We start from the raw sequence: 27,022 nt of genomic DNA on the forward strand, positions 1-27,022 counted from the left end.
ATAAGAGGAGGAGCAGGAGCAGGAGGAGGAGGAGGGAGGAAGAAGAGAAGGAGGAAGGAGGAAGAGGAGGAGGAGGAGGAGGAGGAAGAGGAGGAGGAAGAGGAAGAAGGAGGAGGAGGAGGAAGAGGAAAGAGGAGGAAGAGGAGGAGGAGGAAGAGGAGGAGGAAGAGGAAAGAGGAGGAAGAGGAGGAGGAGGAGGAAGAGGAGGAAGAGGAAAGAGGAGGAAGAGGAGGAAGAGGAGGAGGAGGAGGAAGAGGAGGAAGAGGAAAGAGGAGGAAGAGGAGGAGGAGGAGGAAGAGGAGGAAGAGGAAAGAGGAGGAAGAGGAGGAGGAGGAGGAAGAGGAGGAGGAGGAGGAAGAGGAAAGAGGAGGAGGAGGAGGAAGAGGAGGAGGAGGAGGAAGAGGAGGAGGAGGAGGAAGAGGAAAGAGGAGGAAGAGGAGGAGGAGGAGGAAGAGGAAAGAGGAGGAAGAGGAGGAGGAGGAGGAAGAGGAGGAGGAGGAGGAAGAGGAAAGAGGAGAAGAGGAGGAAGAGGAAAGAGGAGGAGGAGGAGCAGGAGGAGCAGGACTCACATCCGGAGCAGTCCCTTGTAGAAAGGCCTGGTGAAGAAGGCGTCCAGCAGGTACTGGTGGACCAGAGCCAGACCCAGGATCCGTCCACTGAACCGAAACCTGGAGAGACCAAGTGTTGAGGGAATCAGAGCTTCACCTCTCATCTGCTCTCTTCTCTCATCTCCTCTCCTCTCATCTGCTCTCATCTCCTCTCTTCTCCTCTCATCTGCTCTCTTCTCTCATCTTCTCCTCTCCTCTCATCTCCTCTCATCCGCTCTCATCTCCTCTCTTCTCCTCTCATCTCCTCTCTTCTCTCATCTCCTCTCCTCTCATTTCCTCTCATCCGCTCTCATCTCCTCTCATCTCCTCTCATCTGCTCTCTTCTCCTCTCATCTGCTCTCTTCTCTCATCTCCTCTCTTCTCCTCTCTTCTCTCATCTCCTCTCTTCTCCTCTCATCTGCTCTCTTCTCCTCTCATCTGCTCTCTTCTCCTCTCTCCTCTCTTCTCCTCTCATCTGCTCTCTTCTCCTCTCATCTGCTCTCTTCTCCTCTCATCTGCTCTCTTCTCTCATCTCCTCTCCTCTCATCTCCTCTCATCCGCTCTCATCTCCTCTCTTCTCCTCTCATTTCCTCTCTTCTCTCATCTCCTCTCTTCTCCTCTCATCTGCTCTCATCTCCTCTCTTCTCCTCTCATCTGCTCTCTTCTCTCATCTGCTCTCTTCTCCTCTCATCTGCCCTCTTCTCTCATCTCCTCTCATCTGCTCTCATCTCATCTCATCTGCTCTCATTTCATCTCATCTGCTCTCATCTCCTCTCATCTGCTCTCATCTCCTCTCATCTGCTCTCATCTCCTCTCATCTGCTCTCTTCTCCTCTCATCTCCTCTCTCCTCTCATCTCCTCTCATCTGCTCTCATGGCGGAGCAACAGGATGAGGATTCTCATGTCCCTCACCACTCATGGTGGTTGTCTACGAAGGCGGACATGGGGCTGATCTGGACGGTGTAGGTGTCGTTGGCTGAATACTCGAAGAGGCCATAGTAGGGGTTGAAGAGTTCCCTGGACACCAGGAAGAAGAACTCCCTGGACGGGCCGCTGTAGTCCAGCCTGCCACACAAACAAACCACTTCTGACTTCATGGCTGAAACAAACATGCTTCTTTTTTTTACATTTTCCAGCAAATATAATCGACTCAGAGTCACGAAACACGTTGAACTTTCACAAACTACGGCCAGAAAGATCAACTTATGTAAAGAGGTTTGTTATATTTACCAAAAATGTAGCTTGAGTTGCATTTTAGAGCCCCTTTAGCTTTTTGACCATTTGTAACTCAAGATATATAAATATACATCCACATGATGAAAAAAAAAAAGATCCTTCATGGCCACTAGGGGCACTGTGACTCACCAAACACCAAAGATGCAGAAGAAGGCAGAGCACATAGAAATTTAGAAGTAGATTCTGGCTCATAAACTTCATTACAACTCTGGTTCTATAGGTCTATGGCCCTGCTCCTCCTGCTGCTAGCGTCAGTAGCTTCTAGTTCTATAGGTCTATGGCCCTGCTCCTCCTGCTGCTATCGTCAGTAGCTTCTAGTTCTATAGGTCTATGACCCTGCTCCTCCTGCTGCTAGCGTCAGTAGCTTCTAGTTCTATAGGTCCTCCTCCTGCTGCTAACATCAGTAGCTTCTAGTTCTCTAGGTCTATGGTCCCGCTCCTCCTGCTGCTAGCGTCAGCAGCTTCTAGTTCTATAGGTCTATGACCCTGCTCCTCCTGCTGCGAACATCAGTAGCTTCTAGTTCTATAGGTCTATGACCCTGCTCCTCCTGCTGCTAGCGTCGTAGCTTTCTAGTTCTATAGGGTTCTATGCCCCGCTCCTCCTGCTGCTAGCGTCGTAGCTTCTAGTTCTATAGGTCTATGGCCCTGCTCCTCCTGCTGCTAACATCAGTAGCTTCTAGTTCTATAGGTCTATGGTCCCGCTCCTCCTGCTGTTAGCGTCAGTAGCTTCTAGTTCTATAGGTCTATGGCCCTGCTCCTCCTGCTGCGAACATCAGTAGCTTCTAGTTCTATAGGTCTATGACCCTGCTCCTCCTTGCTGCTAGCGTCAGTAGCTTCTAGTTCTATAGGTCTATGGCCCGGCTCCTCCTGCTGCTAGCGTCAGTAGCTTCTAGTTCTATAGGTCTATGGCTCTGCTCCTCCTGCTGGTAGCGTCAGTAGCTTCTACTTCTATAGGTCTATGGCCCTGCTCCTCCTGCTGCTAGCGTCAGTAGCTTCTAGTTCTATAGGTCTATGGCCCCCGCTCCTCCTGCTGCTAGCGTCAGTAGCTTCTAGTTCTATAGGTCTATGGTCCTGCTCCTCCTGCTGCTAGCGTCAGTAGCTTCTAGTTCTATAGGTCTATGGTCCTGCTCCTCCTGCTGCTAGCGTCAGTAGCTTCTAGTTCTATAGATCTATGTCCTGAGGCTCACTCACCCGTCCTCGCCCACAAAGCTGACGTAGAGTTTACTCCTCTGCAGGTCTTTGCGAGAGTAACACATGATCTGGTTGAACGCGTCCTCCAGCAGGTGGTCTCTGCGTATAATGAGCCTGGGGGGGGGGATTGGGGGGGGGGGGGGGTTATGGGGGGGGGGGGGCAGGAAGAAACAGGTCAGTCCAGGTCAGATGAGATGAAAATATTCCCGAAACTTAAAGAACCATCAGAAGACGAGACGATCTAACTTTTTCTCATGATCCATTATATCGTTGAATTTTAAACGAGAGCTATAAAAAGACGGAAACCTTTAATGTGGAGTCCATCTCTCTTGCACCCTCCCCCCCACTCCCCCCCCCCCCTCCACACCCCCCCTCATTCATAATGAGGGTGTGAATAATGAAAGAGGCTCAGTCATTTCCTTCCAGTCGGACGCTGAAGCTGCACGCAAACATTAATCAACCAGGAAAACAGTTCATCTGACGGGGGACTATTTTCAGCGGCGGATTAATCCTGGGCGAGGACTTCAACAGCAGGCGTCATGATACAAGACGGCTCTGGACGTACTTGAACCTTGCCCGGCCCCTGTCCCGTAGCCCCTTCGTCTCCAGCTTCCGGTAGAAGTTCCTCAGCTTTGGCCTCAAAGTCCCTCTTGTACGGCGCCGGCGCCCCGGGCGTTGGCGCGCTGCGTCCCTGAGAGCCGGAGACAAGACAAAGTCAAGAGGACGTCCGGCGGGTCCAGGCGGGGACGCGGTCTTACCGGGGGAGCTCTGGGGGGACGACATGCAGTAGCTCGGGTGGAGCAGCGGCGGGACGTAGGACATCACCTCCTCCTCAAACAGACTGACGGGGGAAAGACAGCGGACGGTTAAAACAGTGGGGGGGGGGGGGGGGGGGGGGGGGTGCAAACATCCCTCTAAAATATAGTAGAATAACAATATTTATACTTGAAAGAAGCAGAATTATCTGCTAACAGAACAAGAAAGTTTTACTTGAACACAGCATTTCTGGACTCAAAACAAGTTTTATTTTCACGTGTTATTATTTTAAAATCTTAAAATAAGAAGCTTTAGCTTATGAAATGTCACTTCAGGTCCTTTGGTTGCTGCTCAGTCGTCTTAAAATGATGAAAAATGCTTGTTTTAAGCCAAACAGTACGTAATAATCATCTTAAAACTAGAATAACAATCTTAGCGGACAATTTTGTTTTAAGCAAAAATGACTTATTAGTTAAAAAGCCAGTGATTTTTCACTTATTTAAGAAATGATATAAATATAGATATAAATCACGCCGGCGCCTGGAGAAGCAGGAGAAGCAGGAGAAGCAGGAGAAGCAGGAGAAGCAGGAGAAGCAGGAGAAGCAGGAGAAGCAGGAGAAGCAGGAGAGCAGGAGAAGCAGGAGAGCAGGAGAAGCAGGAGAAGCAGGAGAAGAAGGAGAGCAGGAGAGCAGGAGAAGCAGGAGAAGCAGGAGAAGAAGGAGAGCAGGAGAGCAGGAGAGCAGGAGAAGAAGGAGAGCAGGAGAAGAAGGAGAGCAGGAGAGCAGGAGAAGCAGGAGAGCAGGAGAGCAGGAGAGCAGGAGAAGAAGGAGAGCAGGAGAGCAGGAGAGCAGGAGAAGCAGGAGAAGCAGGAGAAGCAGGAGAGCAGGAGAAGCAGGAGAAGAAGGAGAGCAGGAGAAGCAGGAGAAGCAGGAGAAGAAGGAGAGCAGGAGAAGCAGGAGAGCCGGAGAGCAGGAGAGCAGGAGAGCAGGAGAAGCAGGAGAAGAAGGAGAGCAGGAGAAGAAGGAGAGCAGGAGAAGCAGGAGAAGCAGGAGAAGCAGGAGAGCAGGAGAGCAGGAGAGCAGGAGAAGAAGGAGAGCAGGAGAGCAGGAGAGCAGGAGAAGCAGGAGAAGCAGGAGAAGCAGGAGAGCAGGAGAAGCAGGAGAAGAAGGAGAGCAGGAGAAGCAGGAGAAGCAGGAGAAGAAGGAGAGCAGGAGAAGCAGGAGAGCCGGAGAGCAGGAGAGCAGGAGAGCAGGAGAAGCAGGAGAAGCAGGAGAAGAAGGAGAGCAGGAGAAGCAGGAGAAGCAGGAGAAGAAGGAGAGCAGGAGAAGCAGGAGAAGCAGGAGAAGAAGGAGAGCAGGAGAAGCAGGAGAAGAAGGAGAGCAGGAGAAGCAGGAGAGCAGGAGAGCAGGAGAAGAAGGAGAGCAGGAGAGCCGGAGAGCAGGAGAGCAGGAGAGCAGGAGAAGCAGGAGAAGCAGGAGAAGAAGGAGAGCAGGAGAAGCAGGAGAAGAAGGAGAGCAGGAGAAGCAGGAGAAGCAGGAGAAGAAGGAGAGCAGGAGAAGCAGGAGAAGCAGGAGAAGAAGGAGAGCAGGAGAAGCAGGAGAGCAGGAGAGCAGGAGAAGAAGGAGAGCAGGAGAAGCAGGAGAAGCAGGAGAAGAAGGAGAGCAGGAGAAGCAGGAGAAGCAGGAGAAGAAGGAGAGCAGGAGAAGCAGGAGAAGAAGGAGAGCAGGAGAAGCAGGAGAAGCAGGAGAAGAAGGAGAGCAGGAGAAGCAGGAGAAGCAGGAGAAGAAGGAGAGCAGGAGAAGCAGGAGAGCAGGAGAGCAGGAGAGCAGGAGAGCAGGAGAGCAGGAGAGCAGGAGAGCAGGGCTCACCTCAGCAGCATCACCAGGTCGGCGTCGCTGGAGAGCCGAGCCAGAGCAGTGACCCCCTCACTGCGGATGAACTGCACCTTCTCCCTGCACACACACACACACACACACACACACACACACACACACACACACACACACACACACACACACACACACACACACACACGGGCACAATTAGTCATTAAAAAAAACTTTTAAAAATTCACTTTATTCAAGGAGCAAAACGGCGTCGCAGGAAGAGAAATATATATATATATATAAATATATATATATTTATATATATATATATATGCTCGGGTCTCAGAGTTGTGTTGTTTCTTTTATGCTTAAAAAATTTGTTAAAAAAAATAATACAAAAATCGATGTTTTCTTTCACGTTTTTACAGTTTTTACACTTTTACGGGTCAATTTTGGCCCAAAGGCCAGATTTGATGTTTCATTGTCCATCCTGATGATGACGATGACGATGATGATGATGATGATGATGATGAAGATGAAGAAGACTGAACATACTTGAGCGGGTGGTTCCTGGAGAGCTCAGGCTGCCTCTCCTGCAGTATCTCGAAGATGTTGGGTTGCCGTAGAAACGCCACGATCTTGTCATTGTAGGCTGGAGGGAGAGCGAGAGAGAGAGAGAGAGAGTGATAGAGAGAGAGAGAGAGAGAGAGAGAGAGAGAGAGAGAGTAAAAAGAGTGATAGAATCCGCCCGCTGTGTCTGGGTCAGTGTTGCTCAGACGTACCGACGGGCACCACGTCGTGGTACTGACTGCGACTGGCGCCGCTGAAGGTGCTGGAGGGGCGGGGCATGGCGGGGGGGTTGGCCTGGCGGGAGTCGTCCACCACCTGGGGTCACAAGAGGTCAGAGGTCAGAGGTCAGAGGTCAGATACCTCCTGCTGAATCCTCTTCTGGTAGAAAAAACTGATTGTTGTGCAGATTCAAATAAAACAACGGGACTTTATGTGAGAATTTAGAGGCTTTTAATCTGAAAATCCAGATTGTGAGACTCTCTTCCATGTTGAATATTCCATTTAGTGCACACGAAGGGTTAAATGCAGGTTTTCTACCGATTATTCTTTTGAATCAATAAAATAGTTTCCTGTTAAAACTGATAATAAACACATTTTATGGAAAAGAGCGACTCAAAGGTCAAAAGTTGATATAATATTAAACAAATTGGGGTGAAAGTGATAATAAGAGTGTGAGAGAAAAATAGTATCGGAAAAAAGTTTGATTTGATTTGATGTGTTTATTTTTTTTACATTTAAAAAAATAACTTTTTTCTTGCTTATTCCAATTTTGCAGGTTTGAAAAGAAACAATACCAAAAAAGAATAATCTTGCTTTATGTGGTGCTTTAATGCACTTTTTACCAATAATAAGCATTATTTTGTTAATATTACCGTCACTATTACAATTTACTATTTAATATATTTACATACGAAGGGACATTTTTGCTACGCGACTATTTTTACATTATTTTAATCTGATTAACTTAATATCCTTTCATGAATAATATACGATCTCAATTCTTTTCCTCTTTCTTGAATAAGCTTAAATGGAAATGTGAATTAAATGTAATTCATTGATTCATCTTCTTTTGTTTTGACTTCATCCTGAATTTTGATTTATTAAAAACATGTGCATCTATAATGAATATCTATTTTACGACTCAAATATTAAATTTAATTATTTGAATAAAATAAAAAATCATAATTTTCGCCGACGTAATAAGGCGAGTGGAATCGTGAGCTGTGTCGTTATTTGACATTTTAATTTAGTTTATTTATCTATTTTATTCTCGGGACATAATATAACATACATTTCTACAAAATATGCCAGAATTAGCCTTATGGCTAGTTTTCGCCTGTCGGTTGTTACGTGTCATCCTGACGGGAATAAAAGAATAAAAATCAGCTGCACACTTTTAATACGACGCGATAAAACGTGCCACATAAAGAGGTGAGGCTCCTGGGGGGGTGGAGTCTCTGCAGTGTGTGTGTGTGTGTGTGTGTGTGTGTGTGTGTGTGTGAGGGTTGACTCCAGGTGAGGAGTGCTGCAGTGGCGCCCCCCCCCCTCCCCCCCCCCCCCCTCACCTCCCCGGCGCTGTGGCTGCGCTGGCGGCTCAGGTGCTGGCGGTGTGCCAGCAGGCCGGTGGAGCGGGAGCTCTGGAGGGGCAGGCGGGGGTCGATGAAGGTCGTGGAGCGACAGTTGTGGTCCACGAAGAAGGGCTGGGGGGGGCGACGGGGGGAGGGGGGGGGGACAGGGGCGACGGGGGGAGGGGGGGGGGGGGGGGGGCAGGAAAAAAGAAAAACGAACATGAAATTAATATGAATGTTTTCCATCGATTTGTGATAAACTTGCATTTTCAGTGTGACTTTATACATTTTTTTACATTTTATTCAGTAGAAATTGCAGTTTGAGTGTTTGGTGGTCGGAGCCAGAGGTTCTGGTTCAGTTCTGGTTCAGATCCAGTGGTTCTGGTTCAGTTCGGGTTCAGATCCAGAGGTTCTGGTTCAGTTCGGGTTCAGATCCAGCAGGACTCTAGGTGGCGTCACGTCTCCTTCCTGCTGACCGCCACAATAAAGCTCAGAGAAAAGTCCAGCCAGTGAGGCAGGCAGTACTCTGCCTCACCTCAGGGGGCAGAGGTGAACTCCACTGAGACCAAGTTTTTCAGGTCAGTGAGGAGCCTCACCAGCCAGGAGCCTCACCAGCCCGGAACCAAGAACCTCACCAGCCAAGAACCTCACCAGCCAGGAACCAAGAACCTCACCAGCCAGGAGCCTCACCAGCCAAGAATGAAGAACCTCACCAGCCAAGAATGAAGAACCTCACCAGCCAAGAATGAAGAACCTCACCAGCCAGGAATGAAGAACCTCACCAGCCAGGAGCCTCACCAGCCAGGAACCAAGAACCTCGCCAGCCAAGAACCTCACCAGCCAGGAATCAAGAACCTCACCAGCCAGGAATCAAGAACCTCACTAGCCAAGAATGAAGAACCTCACCAGCCAGGAATGAAGAACCTCACCAGCCAGGAGCCTCACCAGCCAGGAACCAAGAACCTCGCCAGCCAAGAACCTCACCAGCCAGGAATCAAGAACCTCACCAGCCAGGAATCAAGAACCTCACCAGCCAGGAGCCTCACCAGCCAGGAACCAAGAACCTCGCCAGCCAAGAACCTCACCAGCCAGGAATCAAGAACCTCACCAGCCAGGAATCAAGAACCCCACCAGCCAGGAATCAAGAACCTCACCAGCCAGGAACCAAGAACCTCACCAGCCAGGAACCAAGAACCTCACCAGCCAAGAACCTCACCAGCCAAGAACCTCACCAGCCAGGAATCAAGAACCTCACCAACCAGCAACCAAGAACCTCACCAGCCAGGAATCAAGAACCTCACCAGCCAGGAACCAAGAACCTCACCAGCCAGGAGCCTCACCAGCCAGGAACCAAGAACCTCACCAGCCAGGAACCAAGAACCTCACCAGCCAGGAGCCTCACCAGCCAGGAACCAAGAACCTCACCAACCAGGAACCAAGAACCTCACCAGCCAAGAACCAGGAACCTCACCTCACCTCACCGGAGCACACGGCCGCCATCAGGTCTGGGCGACGAGGTGTCAGGAGACGGGGATTGAGGGGGGTTTCAGGGGGGTTCAGGGGGAATCAGGGGGGTTCAGGGGGAATCAGGGGGGTTCAGGGGGAATCAGGGGGGTTCAGGGGGGTTCAGGAGGGTTCAGGGGGGTTCAGGGGGGTTCAGGGGGGAATCAGGGGGGTTCAGGGGGGTTCAGGAGGGTTCAGGGGGGTTCAGGGGGGAATCAGGGGGGTTCAGGGGGAATCAGGGGGGTTCAGGGGGGTTCAGGGGGGTTCAGGGGGGAATCAGGGGGGTTCAGGGGGGAATCAGGGGGGATTGAGGGTGCTTCACGGCGGCGGCGGTACCAACCTTGCCGGTATGGTCGTGCTTCATCTCCCAGCCGCGCGGCAGCTCCAGCTGCTTGTTGGAGAACATGTTGAGGAAGGTGACGAGGTCGCGGTTGTGCTGGTAGCGCTCGAAGTAGTGGGCGTCGCGCCGCACCTTGCTGATCATGTGCTTCAGGCAGGTGTTGCTCGTAAACATGCGGTAGGCACTCTGTGGGGGGGGCCACACCAACAAAACACTGAAACACCTCGTCAGGGAGGGAGGGAGAACCTCGACCGGAACATTCTCTTTTTAAAACAACTCTCATCTCATGGCTGGAAAATAGCAGAACAAAGTAGAGCAGCGACTTTGACATCACAACACAAATAAAGTATTCAAAAAACAGCTAACATGACTAAATTGGCAAAAAACATTAAAAAAAAAAAAATCGGAAATGACGCAAATCAGTATGTAAAAAAGGGAAAAACAGACTATTTTTAAATGCATAATTTCCAAGAGTGTAAAGAGACTAAAGCAAAAGTAAAACATTAAAAATAGCTAAAATAGATTAAATCGATTATAAAAGTATCGCGGGCCACTTTAAAACAGATGTTAAAAAAATCTAATTATGTCTGACGTTCTAAACTGAACAGTTCCAGGCAAAATATATTTTAATGGAAAGTTTGCAAAACAAACTTTTCTTCTCTTTGGACCATAAAGGTCGCCGCCATCAGCCGGAACATTAAGACCAGTGACGAGGATCGACTGTTCCAAACCTGCAGCGGCGAGAATTTATCTAAAGTACAACCCAGTGGAAGGAACGTCGTCTTTTAGAACAGAGTTCTCCACCCTCTGGTGTTTCCTCCAGATCGTCAGCTGAGCCGTGGGAAATTATTCAATTTCACATTTCTTTCTAAAAAAAACCTTTGCTCTCACAGTGTGTTGCAGAGTAATCCTGTATAAATACTCTTCACCACTAGAGGGCAGCACAGAACTTTGCCGGTGAAATGTAAAGTGACAGACGTCAGTGTGGTTCATCTCCACCTCCTGCTACCATCTTGTATCAAAGTACTGTGTCAGTGACAGTGATGGAGAAGTTTTTGAAAACCAGGATCTCAGCTCTTCATCCATCAGGTCCAGGTTTCACACTGAGGGAGGCACTATTAAAAAAAGTCCTTGCTTTCTGGATTTACTGGATTCCTGTTGATAAAACTTTGATGAGAAAGACTTTGATGTCTTTGATGACAATGACTTTGACGTCTTTGATGAGAAAGACTTTATATTGTTGATAGAGGCTACAGAGTTTAACATTTTAGCATTTTCGGGTGGAGGTGTGACTCCAGAGTTTTACAAACAAAAAAGTGTTCCTCGGCTCAAAAAAGGTTGAAAAGCACAGTTTTAGAAAACAAGGTCTCTCTGCTGCAAACGTCTTAAATCCACAAACATGGAGTTCATACCAGGTGTCGCCGCTATTTTCTATCAATCACACGTTCATTTGGTCATTTAAAAAAAAAAAAAATTCCCAGTCACTCTATCTAGTGTTTGATCTCAGCGTGAGAAGGAGGGTGGGCGGGCGTTTTTACTGACGGGGTTTGAATGCAGCACGGTGAAGAAGTCGGGGCTGCACAGGAACTTGGCGCTGGGCGACTGCAGCAGCAGCGAGAGGCGCGAGCGGCTGCTGGACGGAGCCACGGCGCCGTCCCGCCGGTAGTCTGCCAACAGGAAACAGCAGCCTGCTCAGTTATTATCAAAAATAAATAAATAAATAATAATAATAATTGAGATTGAAAGCGGTGACCGACCAGAGAGGGAGTGGGGCAGCAGGTCGGGGTCCGGGGGTTCAGGAAGCAGGTCTACAGGGTTCTCCTCGGTCCGGTCGCTGTTGGTTATGGTCCTCCTGATGCTCTGGTATCTGGAAAAGAAAATGACGCAGAAAGCTAAAAAATTAGGCAAACAGAACGGTATAACTAGTGTCGGGAGAATTTCATAGTTAAAAAAAACACATCAGGGATAATAAGGGCGATTTAAAAAGTTGGGGGAAATATTTATTACGTTATTCATGCAAGAAGAAACGTGTTTCCTGCACCGCAGACTATGAACGTCACAAAAATTAGCACAGAAGTTCCAAAAGTGGCACGGGGGTCATGCTGGAAACTCGGAAAACTCGATTACGCCTCATTCTTCACGACACAAAAACCAGATTTCCCTCACAAATAAATAAAACGACTATAAAGCGCAGACGACCGCGGCGTTTGTTTTGTGAAGCCGAGTTAGCATGCTAGCCGCCAGCTCATGTCGCTGCTAACTCTACATCATTGTGAGAAACGTGGCTTGTCGCTATGGAAACGGCTCAGCCACCAGGTGCCATCATGACTAGAAAACTTAGCGAAATTTAGCGGGATGAGATGAATGGGAATTAGGGACCTCGCGAAACGCATTAGGCCAGAACAATCATGTCGGTGGCAGTTTACGAAAAGCCTTCATGTTCCGTCAGCGCGGTGTCGTTCACACCACCAGGGTGGAGATAAGACCAGATTCCGGCTCGGGGGCACCTCCCGGGCACCACCTGAGATTTTCAGGTAGGTCGGATAGCTCGCGGCCTAACATGCTAATGCTAAGATGCTAACAAACGTTGTATGATTGAGCTGAAATTTGGTAGGTGGCCTAATGGGGGCGCTGCGGTCACGAATCACTAGCTAATTAGCTTGTTTTGACGCCATTTTTTTCAAAATAAAATTCAAAATATAAAAAAAAACATCCATTCAAAACTTAAATACTCATCATTAACTGGGCCAGAGGCCAGGCTCGTCCCCCCCCCCCAAAAAAAAAATTTAAGTATTACTCTCGGGGACCACTTTTAGGTTCGTACTTTACGGAACGCCCTGGCCTCGTCACCTGCGGTTGAGCTGCTCCATCTGCTGGATGGAGTTGGAGCGGGTCAGGCCCTGGGGGGCCGGCGGGCCGGTGGGACGCTGCCACGTAGTCGTCCTGTTCACGTGGTCCACGAAGAAGATCCTGCCGTGGCTGTCGATCCGAGCCTCCCAGTCTGAGAGGCAGACGACAGCGTGAACACCAGCGCCCCCCGCAGGCCACAGCAAAATACTCAAAATGAGACGTAATAAATAAATAAATAAAGTCATCGTGATGAGGATTTTTTTTTTTTTTTTCCACAATCCAGCTCACAAGCAGAGAAGAAGAGAAGGAAAACACCACTGTGTGTCATTCATGAACACACACACACACACACACACACACACACACACACACACACACACACACACACACACACACACACACACACACACACACACTCACTGGGAGGCAGAGGCTCGTCGACACGCTGGTATCTGTGGATGTCATGTCGCACGGAGGGAAGCGAGCGGACGGGGTGGCCGTTGACGTGAGAACCTGGACACAGAGCTGCATCATCATCATCATCATCATCATCATCATCATCATCATCATCATCATCATCATCATCATCATCATCATCATCATCATCATCATCATCATCATCGTCATTGTCGTCGTCGAGATATGAACAGACTGAGGCGGTGAGTCAGACGTCCTCCTGGGCGCTGAGCTCTGACCACAAACTACCTTCCTCTCCATCTGTTTCCGTGGCGACTTGCTCCGAGTCGGTCGGCCCCGCCTCCTCGTGGAGCTCCGCCTCCTCCCCTTCCGGCTCCTCGGCCCCGCCCCCGCCCCCGGCGGCCTGGAGGCTCGGCCTCCTCGCGCCCGCCTCCCCCGCCTCCTCCTCGCGGTCGCCTGGCGACGGAGCCTCCGCCTCGGCGGCGGTAGCGGCGGCTGCGGTAGCGGCGGCGGCTGCGGTGTTGGCGGCGGCGACTCGCCCTCGCCCGCCGCCTTCGTCGGCGGCGGCGGCGCCCCGGTGGGCCGGCGGGTTTCCGGACCCGGCCGCTCCCCCTGGGTCTATGGCCGCCTCGGCGCCCTCCGCCGTCTCCTGCAGAACACGCCGGACGAAAACACAGTGACACGGCGTGACTCGCTCGTCCTGCGGGGGTAAATCACGCCGGCAGTCTCACAACGGGAACAGCCTCGGCTCCGTCGCCACGGCAACCAAACACAGCTCTGTGGAAACTGCGTTGGCGTGCCGGCCGGGAAAAAAAAATTAAAAAATCAGAACATAAATTCGGTGCAGTGGCTTATTTTTTAACACCCCAAAAAATAAAAGTTCAATGTAAATGTCTAAAATTTTCTCCAGTGATGTTTGGAAATTATTGACCAGAAACAAAATGTCATTTGTTAATATAATCTAGGCACAGTGGTTCTGATTTTCTTATTTCTTTGTTTTTAAATAGCCCTTTTTGGCAGCTCCATTTTCAAATGGACAGTATTTATCAGGGACATTACTGGGATGGACAGTATTTATCAGGGACATTACTGGGATGGACAGTATTTATCAGGGACATTGCTGGGATGGACAGTATTTATCAGGGACATTGCTGGGATGGACAGTATTTATCAGGGACATTACTGGGATGGACAGTATTTATCAGGGACATTACTAGGATGGACAGTATTTATCAGGGACATTACTGGGATGGACAGTATTTATCAGGGACATTACTGGGATGGACAGTATTTATCAGGGACATTACTGGGATGGACAGTATTTATCAGGGACATTGCTGGGATGGACAGTATTTATCAGGGACATTACTGGGATGGACAGTATTTATCAGGGACATTACTGGGATGGACAGTATTTATCAGGGACATTACTGGGATGGACAGTATTTATCAGGGACATTACTGGGATGGACAGTATTTATCAGGGACATTGGTGGGATGGACAGTATTTATCAGGGACATTACTGGGATGGACAGTATTTATCAGGGACATTACTGGGATGGACAGTATTTATCAGGGACATTGGTGGGATGGACAGTATTTATCAGGGACATTACTGGGATGGACAGTATTTATCAGGGACATTGCTGGGATGGACAGTATTTATCAGGGACATTACTGGGATGGACAGTATTTATCAGGGACATTACTGGGATGGACAGTATTTATCAGGGACATTACTGGGATGGACAGTATTTATCAGGGACATTGCTGGGATGGACAGTATTTATCAGGGACATTACTAGGATGGACAGTATTTATCAGGGACATTACTGGGATGGACAGTATTTATCAGGGACATTGGTGGGATGGACAGTATTTATCAGGGACATTACTAGGATGGACAGTATTTATCAGGGACATTACTGGGATGGACAGTATTTATCAGGGACATTACTAGGATGGACAGTATTTATCAGGGACATTACTAGGATGGACAGTATTTATCAGGGACATTACTGGGATGGACAGTATTTATCAGGGACATTACTAGGATGGACAGTATTTATCAGGGACATTACTAGGATGGACAGTATTTATCAGGGACATTACTGGGATGGACAGTATTTATCAGGGACATTACTGGGATGGACAGTATTTATCAGGGACATTGGTGGGATGGACAGTATTTATCAGGGACATTACTGGGATGGACAGTATTTATCAGGGACATTACTGGGATGGACAGTATTTATCAGGGACATTGGTGGGATGGACAGTATTTATCAGGGACATTGCTGGGATGGACAGTATTTATCAGGGACATTGGTGGGATGGACAGTATTTATCAGGGACATTACTGGGATGGACAGTATTTATCAGGGACATTACTGGGATGGACAGTATTTATCAGGGACATTACTGGGATGGACAGTATTTATCAGGGACATTACTGGGATGGACAGTATTTATCAGGGACATTACTGGGATGGACAGTATTTATCAGGGACATTACTGGGATGGACAGTATTTATCAGGGACATTACTGGGATGGACAGTATTTATCAGGGACATTACTGGGATGGACAGTATTTATCAGGGACATTGGTGGGATGGACAGTATTTATCAGGGACATTACTGGGATGGACAGTATTTATCAGGGACATTGCTGGGATGGACAGTATTTATCAGGGACATTACTGGGATGGACAGTATTTATCAGGGACATTACTGGGATGGACAGTATTTATCAGGGACATTACTGGGATGGACAGTATTTATCAGGGACATTACTGGGATGGACAGCAGAGCCCAATATGTGACTTGTACCCAATTGAAACCTTCACTAAATCTCGTCTTTCAGTTAAACAAAACCAGTTTTCCTGGTTTCCTGCTCTGGGACGTCCCCAGCCTGGAGGACACAATGTGTGATTGTGTCAACGAGCCCAAACTGATCCACCGTTTCTACTCTCAAATCCTGGGCGCCGTCTCTGATCAGCTCTGTGGGGGGTGTGTGTGTGTGTGTGTGTGTGGGGGGGGGGGGGGGGGTATTGTCAGAGTTTGGTCTCGTTCTGTAAAGATCTGGCACCACATGCAGGATTTCCTCTTCGTGTCTCTCGGCAGTTCCAATCAGACGCCGGCTGGTCAGACGACCGGCGGGACCAGAAGTTAAAAAACAACAAAGATTTGGCAAACGGCGTCGCGTCTCCGACCCCCACCGAGGCGAACCAGCAGGTCCGATCGGACACAGAGAGATTTGACGGTACGTTGACGGAGTCTTACCACGGCGGTGACCAGCGTGATCGGGCAGCTCTCCGACGACGAGAAGACGGTCTGCGGCGCCGTGGCCATGGAGCAGCTGTCCATGTCCGACGAGGGGTCCTCGACGGGCCCCCGCCCCTGCTCCGCCGCCCCCCCGCCGCCCCCCGGCGAGGCCTCGTGGGACGCGGCGTCCGTGAAGGGAGCCTCGTCCACCTCCAGGAAGACGTCGGGCTCCAGGACGTCGTCCGGGTCCAGGCCGGCCCCCGCCGCCAGGGCCACCTCCGCCTCCGGGGGCACGTCCTCGGGCAGGGTGGCTGTGCCGTCAGGCTCCTCCCCCTCCCCCTCCCCCTCCTCCTCCTCCAGCGCCAGGCGCTCCAGCTGCTCCAGGTCCTGCTGGAGCTCCGGGAAAGGGTCTTCGTCGTCGTCGGGGCCGCCGATGTCCGGGGGCTCCCCGTTCATCAGCAGCGGGGACAGGGGGACGGGGAAGACGTCGTTGGCCCCCGACCGGTCCTCGTCCTCGTCGGAGTCGATGTGCAGCATGGCGCTGAGTCGGGTGTGCGTGGGGAAGCTGGAGCACAGCTTGGGCGAGGCGGCGCCCAGCGGCCTCTCGCCGGGGCCCTTCGGGGCCTCGATGGCGTCCAGGCCCTCCGTGAACGACCTCTGGAGCATCTCGTGTCGGGAGAGTCTCTCCGGATCGGCGAATCGGGCCTCGGCGCCGATCAGGGGGAAGTCCTTCTCCGGGAAGGCCGCCGCGCCGCCTTCCCACAGGCTCTGAGAGCCGTGGGAGCCGGTGGGGGAGGGGCCCGAGGAGACCACGCCCGGGAGGTGGTGGGGGAGGTCTTCGTCGTCCGACGGCGTCCCCGGGGCGCCGTTCAGGCCGATGATGGAGTCCGGAGAGGCGCCTGGAGTCGGGATGACAAAGGGCGATGAAAAACACATTTGGAACTGTTGGAGCCCAGGAAGTCACTTATTCTGGACCCGCCAAAATAAGGCACACAGAGAAACAGTTGCTGTAATTGGGGGGGAAAAAAAATTGGAATTCAACTGGAAAGAATGTCGCCGACGAAATCTTTGTAATGGAGAGAATCACTTCCTCGATCAGGCACGATTCAACAAAATGACCCAAAACGACTGTCTTTATTTAATTAATTAATTAATCATTGTTTTTTGTTTTGTTTTTATAAATATATTCCACTTTGATCGATCATTTTTTGTAATTGACATATTTGTAAAGTCCAAATTGTGAAACGCCCGATGGTCTGCATTCATTCTACTTTATTAAACGAATAAATGTTTTTACGTGTGGCGAGGCGACTCCAAATAAAGAAATGTTCTTAAACAAAAAAAAAAAGAGGAGACTCAGGTTTACCATCGGGTCCGGTGGAGGTGAGCTCCACCTTGAACTGCAGCTGGCCGCTCACATGCTCAGTGGGGAGTCGTCGGCATAGAGAGAAGCTCACCGGCTGGATGCTGCAGGAAAACACCACATGGGAGGAAACTGCTGAGCGCCTCGTCGTCACATTGTCACATCGTCATCTAAAACGAGGAGCAGGCGAGGCGTTCCCGGGGTCCCAGGGTCCCGGGGTCCCGGCACCTACCCTGGAATTTTCTCGATGAGCCTTTGCACCGGGATCGTCAGCTGCCCCAGGAAGCGCTTGATGATCGGCCGGCTCTTGGCGAACTTGTCCTTCACCTCGATGTAGAGGATGTCCGTCATCAGCGCCACAAACGTGTATTTCTGGAAAAAAACCCAGCATTTTCTTGAGCGACTCGTGAGCCATTCATGCCATACCGGGAGAGCGTGAGCTCACCTCTCCGTGCCAGACGGGGTTGGTGGTGTTGGCGATGATGGCGGAGCGGCGCTCCTGGCCGTGGTGGCTGAAGATGGGGAAGACGCTCCTCTTGCCCGGGTGTATGGACATCTTCAGGTAGGGGTCGGGGTTGAAGAACATGCCCTTCTTCAGGCCGGTGGCGCGCAGATCTAAGGCAGAGCAGACCCAGGTGACGCTTCGCCATCAGAGCTGCAGTTGGCTGGCCCCGCCCCCTGCCCTGGCCCCGCCCCCATATGCCCCGCCCACTTTCCAATCATCTCAACTCACCGGTCAAAGTGAAGCTGATGAGCTTCCGGGGGTGTTCGATGCCCACCTGCTCCGCCAGACCCTCCACCTGGGACACACAGGACATGGTTTGTAGACACACACACACACACACACACACACACACACACACACACCACACTGCATTTTGACCCTACAATCAGGCATCTCCACATTTAAAAACATTTTATTCATCCATAAATTCCTCAGTAAAAGCTCTAGAGAGAGTTCTGGGTGTAGGAACCTGAACTGACGAGCCCAGTCTTCTTAATTTTAAGATTTCAAAATAATAACACATGAAAATAATACTTTCAAGATATTGAAATTTCAAGATATGAGGCTGGAATTATTTTCTTATTTTTGAAAATCTTGTCAAGTAAAATTTTCTTGTTCTTTTGGTAGAAAATTTTGCTTATTTTAAGTATTAATTTTCTTATTTTAATTTTTTTTTTTTCTTATTTTGTTCAGGAATTTTTTTTTTTGAAAGGGAATTATAATGGTTGTGAAGACGACGCAATAGTCGCCTACAACTCGCTATTAACCACAAATTCTTCTAATTTAACTAGCTTGGTTTTTCTCTTGAATTACTTTTCTTCTCTTTTTTCTCCTTTTTCTCTTTTTGCTCTTTTTTTAAAATCAAAGTAAAATTTTCTTGTTCTGTTGGCAGATCATTTTTATTATTTTAAGTATTAATTTTCTTATTTTAGTATATTTTTTTCAGGAATTATTATGGTTGTGAAGACGACGCAATAGTCGCCTACAACTCACTATTAACCACAAATTGTTCTAATTTAATTAGCTTGGTTTTTCTCTTGTATTACTTTTCTTGTGTTTTTTTTCACTTTTTAAAAAAAATCAAAGTAAAATTTTCTTGTTCTGTTTTTTGCTTATTTTGAGGATTAATTTTCTTATTTTAGTATCTTTTTTTTCCGGAGGAATTTTTACAGTGTACTTCATACAGCCGCTAGACGCACTGGGACGTCAGTGATGTCACCCGGGGTCGTCGGGTGTTTCAGACCAGAGCCAGGCTTTTTCTCACACACACACACACACACACACACACACACACACACACACACACACACACACACACACACACACACACACACACACACACACACACACACACACACACACACACACACACACACACACACACACACACTCACCAGGACGGTGGGGTTCTTCACAGTGATGCAGGGCGTGGTGGCCCGCAGGCCTCCGCTCACTCCGTGGTAGTACTTGAAGCAGATCTTGGTCTCGGCTGGAGGGAGGAGGGAGGAGGGAGGGGGGGAGACAAGGAATCACACCGACAACCCTCCCCGGTCACAACAACAGGAAAGCAACAAAACCACGGGTTGCGGGAAGGCGGTGACTTACGCTCCATGAAGTAGGGCCCGGGTTCCAGGCGCCACACGATCTGGCCCTTCTGGGTGCCGTTCACACCCCGGTTCTTACAGTCCCACACGTTGGACGGGCTGGTTTCATCTGCAGCGGGTGGGGGGGGGGGGGGCACACACATCGGGGGGGGGGGACGTTTCACCACCGCAGTGTTGTGTGTGCACGTCTGACTGAACAATGTTAAACTGAACAACAGATGTTTGGCGCCGGAGCGCCACGTTTTTGCTCTTGTAGTGCAAAAAAAAAAAAAAAAAACCAGAAAAAAAAACAAAACAAAAAATGTGTTCCTCCTTTGGTTCGTCTGCTTCACACAGTTTGTCTGTAATCAGTGAAATCCAGTCCTAAAATAGCGCCTGGCTGCAACCTGAAGGACAAAGCCCAAACTTCCTCCCAGTTCAAAACACCGGGGGGGGGGGGGGGGGGGTGGTGAGGAGGTGAGGGGGGGGGGGGGGGGTGGTGAGGAGGTGAGGGGGGGTGAGGGGGATGGGGGGGGTGAGGGGGGGGAATTCCGCTGTACGTAGCACTTTTGCACACAGATTAATGAAGCATCGAACTCAGCTGACTGGTGGAGGGAGTCTGTGTGTGTGTGTGTGTGTGTGTGTGTGTGTGTGTGTGTGTGTGTGTCCTGAAGGGGAGTCAAGGAGGGGAGTGCAGCTTTGCTTCTCATTGAATGTCTGCTTAGTCGAGCTCCTGTGGGGTTTGAGACCCCGGGGCAGGTAATGAAGTCCTGGCGGCTCCCTGATCGATATGAAGTGACCTGACGCCTTGCCTCGCCTCGCCTCGCCTCGCCTCGCCTCGCCTCGCCTCGCCTCGCCTCGCCTTACCTCTCCCCAGCACAGAAACTTGTGCAAAGCTCTTCTCAGGTGGTCCAGATAGGGTTCAGTCCCGGGGGGGGGGGGGTTCAGAACCAGCAAAGTCTTTCTCACCGCATCATTTGACCTTTCTGCAGTTAAATGCATCCATTTTTTATTTATTTATTTATTTATTTTAAAGAAATCTATTACCCAATACTAACGCGATACACCGAGCCGGCTCGGTCACTGGACTGCGCAATTCTCTGGAAGGTCGAAAAAGTAAACTTGCAAATATTCTGTGTGCTGCGAGGAGACAGGAAGTACACGCCAAACTGAACCAGTTGTGTCCACAGCTGCACTGTTTTCACCTTTAGGCCACTATAATTGTGTAAGTGTGTGTGTGTGTGTGTGTGTGTGGTTCCATGGCAACCAAACACAGGCCCAACATGAAAACTATACAGTTTTCATCCTTCACTTTTATAGTTTCTGTTTCCACGTAATTAAAAAAAAAAAAAAAAAATGTAATAGAATGGCTTAAAAAATTAAATTACATTAAAAAATTGGGTAAATTAATTAATTAATTAATTAAGTAAAGGAGTTGACGTGACAAAAGCAGCAAATGAAAAAAGAATGAAAAATATTTAAAACAGGTAAAAAAAAAAAAAAAGAACATTGTAAAAAAACATTTTTTTAAATGACCAAAAAAACAGATAGATAGATAGATAGATAGATAGATAGATAGATAGATAGATAGATAGATAGATAGATAGATAGATAGATAGATAAATAAATCGTTAAAAGAAGAGTGAGCCGGGGTTTTACAATCTCCCCCCTCTGGGACCCGTGTTAAAAAAACAACTGTTTTCATGTTTCTAAAACCGCCTGGTGTGGACGACAGACCAGAAACATCTGGTTCAGGTGAACCAGGTTCAGGTGAACCAGGTTCCTGGTGTGGACGACAGACCAGAAACATCTGGTTCAGGTGAACCAGGTTCAGGTGAACCAGGTTCCTGGTGTGGACGACAGGCCAGAAACATCTGGTTCAGGTGAACCAGGTTCCTGGTTTAGGTGAACCAGGTTCCTGGTGTGGACGACAGACCAGAAACATCTGGTTCAGGTGAACCAGGTTCCTGGTGTGGACGACGGACCAGAAACATCTGGTTCAGGTGAACCAGGTTCCTGGTTTAGGTGAACCAGGTTCCTGGTGTGGACGACAGGCCAGAAACATCTGGTTCAGGTGAACCAGGTTCCTGGTGTGGACGACGGACCAGAAACATCTGGTTCAGGTGAACCAGGTTCCTGGTTTAGGTGAACCAGGTTCCTGGTGTGGACGACAGACCAGAAACATCTGGTTCAGGTGAACCAGGTTCTGGTGTGGACGACAGACCAGAAACATCTGGTTCAGGTGAACCAGGTTCCTGGTGAGAACATCCTCTGAGTCTCCAGGAGAGCTGGGTTCTGTCTTAAAAGCAGGATTAATGGTTTTATACCATCACTTTTGTACAACTTTAGATTTAAAAGCCACGAGTTCACCACGTGTGGCTGGTTGCTCTTCAAGCTGGTAAACCAGGTGTGTCTGACCTCCCAAAGGTCTCCTGCTACATACTGTATATACTGTATATCGCCATTTAAAACGTGTTTTCCGGGTCTCAGTAGAGTCCTAGTGACGCCTGGAGGACGAGCTCCTCTGGTCCTAAAGACTGCAGACGTCCAAACCCTGTGGGTCCAGAGGTGATCGTGGCGCTGATGGACGGAATCAGAGCCTCCGGCGAGGAAATGCTGCTGGTGGACAATCGCTGCCGTATTAGCTTTCAGCCATCCGGCTGACGATAACCCCCCCCCTGTCAAATTCCCATCTCTAAGCAGGATCGGCGAAACCCCGTCGAAGACCACCGCGCCGGGGGCGTGGCCTGTGTGTGTGTGTGTGTGTCATCGTACACCGAGGCGGAGCCGCCACGTGTCGACTCAGCCTCCAGGACTGAGGTTTCAGTATCGACTAGCGCCTGGAGGCTCCAGAAAACTATTCTCGGCTCCCCGCCGCAAAAAAACGCCGACATCAGCTAAAAACAAAAGGGGGGGCCCCGAGGACAGGTGGGGTCAGGTCGGGCCCCCCCCCCTCCCCCCACCTGGGGGGGGGGGGCGCCGAGAAGCTTCCAAACATATGAAGCTGGAAGTGAGTAATCAGATTAAAGCGCCAGGCTAGTTGTTATTGTAACTAGAAGGATAAAAAAGTGACGTTCCTGCTCTATGGAGGCTCAAAAAAAAAAAAAAAAGATGGCGGCTGGTATTAATTCCACCAGGGGGCGCCACTATAAAGCCTCTAGCGTGTTTATATTTTTGGTTTCGGAATGATTTTGCGTTTACGCGACAACATTTTCTTTTAAATTATGTAGTTAGCATGTCGGTCCACTAGAGGGTGCTGTTGTTTGTTTCCGGAATGAAACCACACACACACACACACACACACACACACACACACACACACACACACACACACACACACACACACGCGTGCAGAGAATAAGCTATAAACGTTAACAACGGTTAACACGTAACATTCATATGGACAGAACACCAATTTGTACTGTCATATCACGGTGACTGTCAAAATAAAAGCATCAAATCCCAGGAGGAATATGGACGGGGAGTCGTGACACCCTGCGGTGTTCTGATTGGCTACTACTGAGCATGTGCAGAAGAGGGTCTTTTTCGTGGCTCCGAGCGTCTGAATCGACTTTATCGGTAGAATTCTCGATGCGACGCTGAGACACCCCACGTGGAAAGAACCGATATGAGGATATATGCGCATATATGGAACATATAAGCAGTTTATATGCACATGTATGCTGCATACATGCGTATATATGTCACATATAGGCAAAAGTTAGGTGCATATATGTGACTATACAGGCCATGTAGGTCTCCTGTACTGCTTCTATATTTCCACATATACATATATATATATGTATATATACACATATATACACATATATATGTATATACACACACACATATATACATATATATATATATAGCTCATATCTCACTTTGGCAACTGTCATACATTATCAAGGCAACAATTAAGCACATATATGTGCATATATATATTCACATATATGTACATATATGTGCATATATGTACACATAATATAGGAAAACGTCCAATTTTATTTATATATGTCACATATAGGCAAAAGTTAGGTGCATATATGTGACTATACAGGCCATGTAGGTCTCCTGTACTGCTTCTATATTTCCACATCTACATATATATATATATATATATATATGTATATATACACACATATATACACATATATATGTATATACACACACACACACACATATATACACATATATACATATATATAGCTCATATCTCACTTTGGCAACTGTCATACATTATCAAGGCAACAATTAAGCACATATATGTGCATATATGTACACATAATATAGGAAAACGTCCAATTTTATTTATATATGTCACATATATTCAAAACCTATATTAAAACATATATGTTTATCTAGGTTATTTCCACGTGAGACAAACTGATCTGAGTCCAGATCAGTGACGCAGCGAGGAAACCTCAGAGAAACACCGCTAGCGGTTGTGTTGAAGTTTTGTGCGAATCTGCATGCGGGAATATCGCTGACGCTCGAACCCTGAATGCTGATGTCGGCACAATTCTGGGGGCGGCTTATTAAAAGATTCATCTAAAAAGTCTTGGCGGAGCCGACGAGCCGACACACGAGCAGGGAGCTCGTCGCTCGACACGACATTTCTTTACTCAGTCTTGTTGAGCAGCGATCGTAAGATATGGGGGCCTGACCCCCACCGAGGGGGGGGGGGGGGGGGTCTGCTATGGAACTGGAACACCTCTTTTCCCAGTATTGTCTCTTCCTAAAGCCAAGACTCCACTGGAAATATGTTCAAAAACCTGGTTTCACTGGACTCTTTTTAAAACTTTTGTTGTTTTGTTTTGTTTTTTTTAGCATATTTCTATGTATATTTCTATTTTTAATGTATTTTTATCGGTTTTGTCTGGAAACTTGACGTGCTGCTGCCTGTCTCGGCCAGGACGCTCTTGAAAAGGAGGGTTTTTTTAATGGTAAATTGCCTTAAATGTGACATTTGTGCTCCTGGTGAGCTCGTCTTGTCCGGAGCTCCAACAGCTGATGCGTTCAGGTGCATCACGTAAACTAGAGCGCTGGACTCTTGTGACTGAGGAATCTTCCTCCTCGGAATCACAATCAGCAAATAACAGAGATTGCTGGTTATGTATCTGCGTGTTTCTCTTGTCTGTCTGCGGCTTCGCAGCAGGAGCATGAGGCACAACTTCCAGCACTACGAAAGACAGATTTGTGAGAATTTGTAAAAATATGAAAATTCCTGCCCCCTCACAATGTGGACGCCTGCAGCTTATCGTCAGATGCGCCGTATATATGTGTTTTGTTTTGTTTTTTCTTTAAAAATTTTGCGGATGCGGCTTAAATTCAGACGCACTCAATAGTGCGGAAAATATGGCAACTTTGCACGATGCAACATCACCTTTGAATCTTGAGGCATCACATTTAAATCTTTTTTGGTTAAAAGAAAAGGAGGCGTGTGACGGTCGACCAGCCGGGGGCTCGGAGCAGCGACGGCTTCGAGGGGAAAAACCGTTTGTCAGCATCTTGAATTGTAATTTGCTTTTACGCGACCCGACACCCGACCTCGACTTCTCCCACAACGGTTACAAGAAAAAAAATGAGGAAAAAAAAAGCAGGCCGGGTCAGGGTGAGGGCAGCAGAGGGGGGTGGGGGGGGGGGGGGGGGGTGGATTCTATTATGGAACCGGAACACCTTTTTACCCAGTATTGTCTCTTCCTAAAGCCAAGACTCCACTGGAAATACATTCAATAACCTGGTTTCACTGGACTCTTTTTAAAACTGTTTTGTAGATTTTTTTTCAGCATATTTCTATGTTTCTAATGTATTTTTATCGGTTTTGTCTGGAAACTTGATGTCTCGGCCAAGACACTCTTGAAATGGAGGTTTTTTTTTTTATGGTAAATTGCCTTAAAAGTGACATTGGTGGTCCAGCAGGTGACTGCCGTCAACGATGTGTTCAGGTGCATCACGTAAACAAGAGGACTAAACTCTTGTGACTGAGGAATCTTCCTTCTCAGAATCACAATCAGCAAATAACCCATAAAATACTTTATCAACAGAGATTGCTGGTTATGTGTCTGCGTGTTTCTCTTGTCTGTCTGCAGCTTCGCAGCAGGAGCATGAGGCACAACTTCCAGCACTACGAAAGACAGATTTGTGAGAATTAATGAAAATATGAACATTCCTGCCCTGTCACAACGTGGACGCCTGTGGCTTATATGTGTGTTTCTCTTGTCTGTCTGCGGCTTCGCAGCAGGAGCATGAGGCACAATTTCCAGCACTACGAAAGACAGATTTGTGAGAATTAATGAAAATATGAACATTCCTGCCCTGTCACAACGTGGACACCTGCAGCTTATCGTCAGATGCGGCTTATATGTGTGTTTCTCTTGTCTGTCTGCAGCTTCACAGCAGGAGCATGAGGCACAACCTCCAGCGCGGCGAGCTCACCGATGTGGTAGAGCCCGATCCAGTCGGTGGCGTCCACCTCCTCCTTGATGTCCCAGGAGATGACCAGGTTGTGGCCGCGGTTCAGCGTGTACTCCAGCGTGGAGGCGGTGAGCGAGGACCGGCTCTGGGACGTCACCAGGTCCGTGTCGCTGTTGGCCCGGTGGAGCCCGATGGGGGCGCTGACCACCGAGGCGTTGTCGGCCGCCCCCGACGGCCCCCCCGCCGCCGCCGCCCCGCCCCTCTCCGCCAGCGTCCGCAGGTTCTCCGGGCTGAGGGTGTGCCGCAGGTGGGGGCTCCGCCTCCGCGGGGCGGAGAGGTGCTCGCGGCCCCCCACCGCCAGGTTGGGTGGATTGTGGCTGCGGGTCCTGGGGGGGAGGACCGCCGTGGCGAGGGAGGGACGCATGTGGACGGTTGGAGGTGGGGTCCGGCGGGGACGGGTTTAGAGACGGACGAGAGACGGACGAGGGTGGAAGCGTCTCATCCGACCAGCCCGGTGGCGACCTTCATCTCTGGGGGGGGGGGGGACTGTTCAAACCAGGCGACGGAGTAGAAACAACAAAAAAAGCAAAAAAAAAGGAGGCGGCGATTCCTCGACCGCCGACGGTTTCCATGGCGACCGAGCGGCGCCGCCACGACCTCAGATCTGGAGACGAGAACCTGAAGACGAGAGAGACGGAGGTCAGTCGACCACAAAGTTCCTCCCACACAACGACTGAACATGAAAAATATACAGTTTTCATCCTTCACTTTCATTGTTTCCGTTTCCACGTAATTAAATTTTTTTTTTTTTATATATAATAGCTTAAAAAATAAAATTACATTAAAATAGATATAATTTCTACTATCGCTTGGGTAAATTAATTCATTAATTAATGAAGTAAAAGAGTTGACGTGACAAAAGCAGCAAATGAAATAAGAATGAAAAATATCTAAAACAGGTTAAAAAAAAAAAAAAGAAAATATTGTAAAAAATATTTTTTTAAATGACCCAAAAAACGCTCAAACAGAATAAATAAATAAATAA

General features: G+C 48.8%; 1 protein-coding gene across 1 annotated transcript in view; it reads right to left on the bottom strand.

The window, feature by feature from the left end:
• hecw2a (HECT, C2 and WW domain containing E3 ubiquitin protein ligase 2a) overlaps positions 1–26,401 on the bottom strand; it is a gene marked incomplete at both ends in the record, with an annotated part of 34,298 nt that extends 7,897 nt beyond the window's left edge. The window contains 26 exon segments of the mRNA XM_080498102.1: positions 570–668; positions 1,500–1,652; positions 3,014–3,126; positions 3,579–3,602; positions 3,605–3,646; positions 3,648–3,680; positions 3,682–3,704; positions 3,772–3,854; positions 5,638–5,721; positions 6,151–6,247; positions 6,378–6,480; positions 7,731–7,865; positions 9,577–9,762; positions 11,119–11,243; positions 11,334–11,443; positions 12,427–12,577; positions 12,847–12,939; positions 13,132–13,492; positions 16,128–17,008; positions 17,476–17,576; positions 17,705–17,844; positions 17,918–18,087; positions 18,206–18,272; positions 19,372–19,466; positions 19,583–19,690; positions 25,999–26,401. Of these exon segments, the coding sequence (XP_080354228.1) occupies positions 570–668; positions 1,500–1,652; positions 3,014–3,126; positions 3,579–3,602; positions 3,605–3,646; positions 3,648–3,680; positions 3,682–3,704; positions 3,772–3,854; positions 5,638–5,721; positions 6,151–6,247; positions 6,378–6,480; positions 7,731–7,865; positions 9,577–9,762; positions 11,119–11,243; positions 11,334–11,443; positions 12,427–12,577; positions 12,847–12,939; positions 13,132–13,492; positions 16,128–17,008; positions 17,476–17,576; positions 17,705–17,844; positions 17,918–18,087; positions 18,206–18,272; positions 19,372–19,466; positions 19,583–19,690; positions 25,999–26,401 (3,980 nt within the window).
• Positions 26,402–27,022: the final 621 nt, after the last annotated feature.

Source organism: Blennius ocellaris, assembly GCF_963422515.1.
Source record: "Blennius ocellaris genome assembly, chromosome: 6".
NCBI classification, from domain to species: domain Eukaryota; kingdom Metazoa; phylum Chordata; class Actinopteri; order Blenniiformes; family Blenniidae; genus Blennius; species Blennius ocellaris.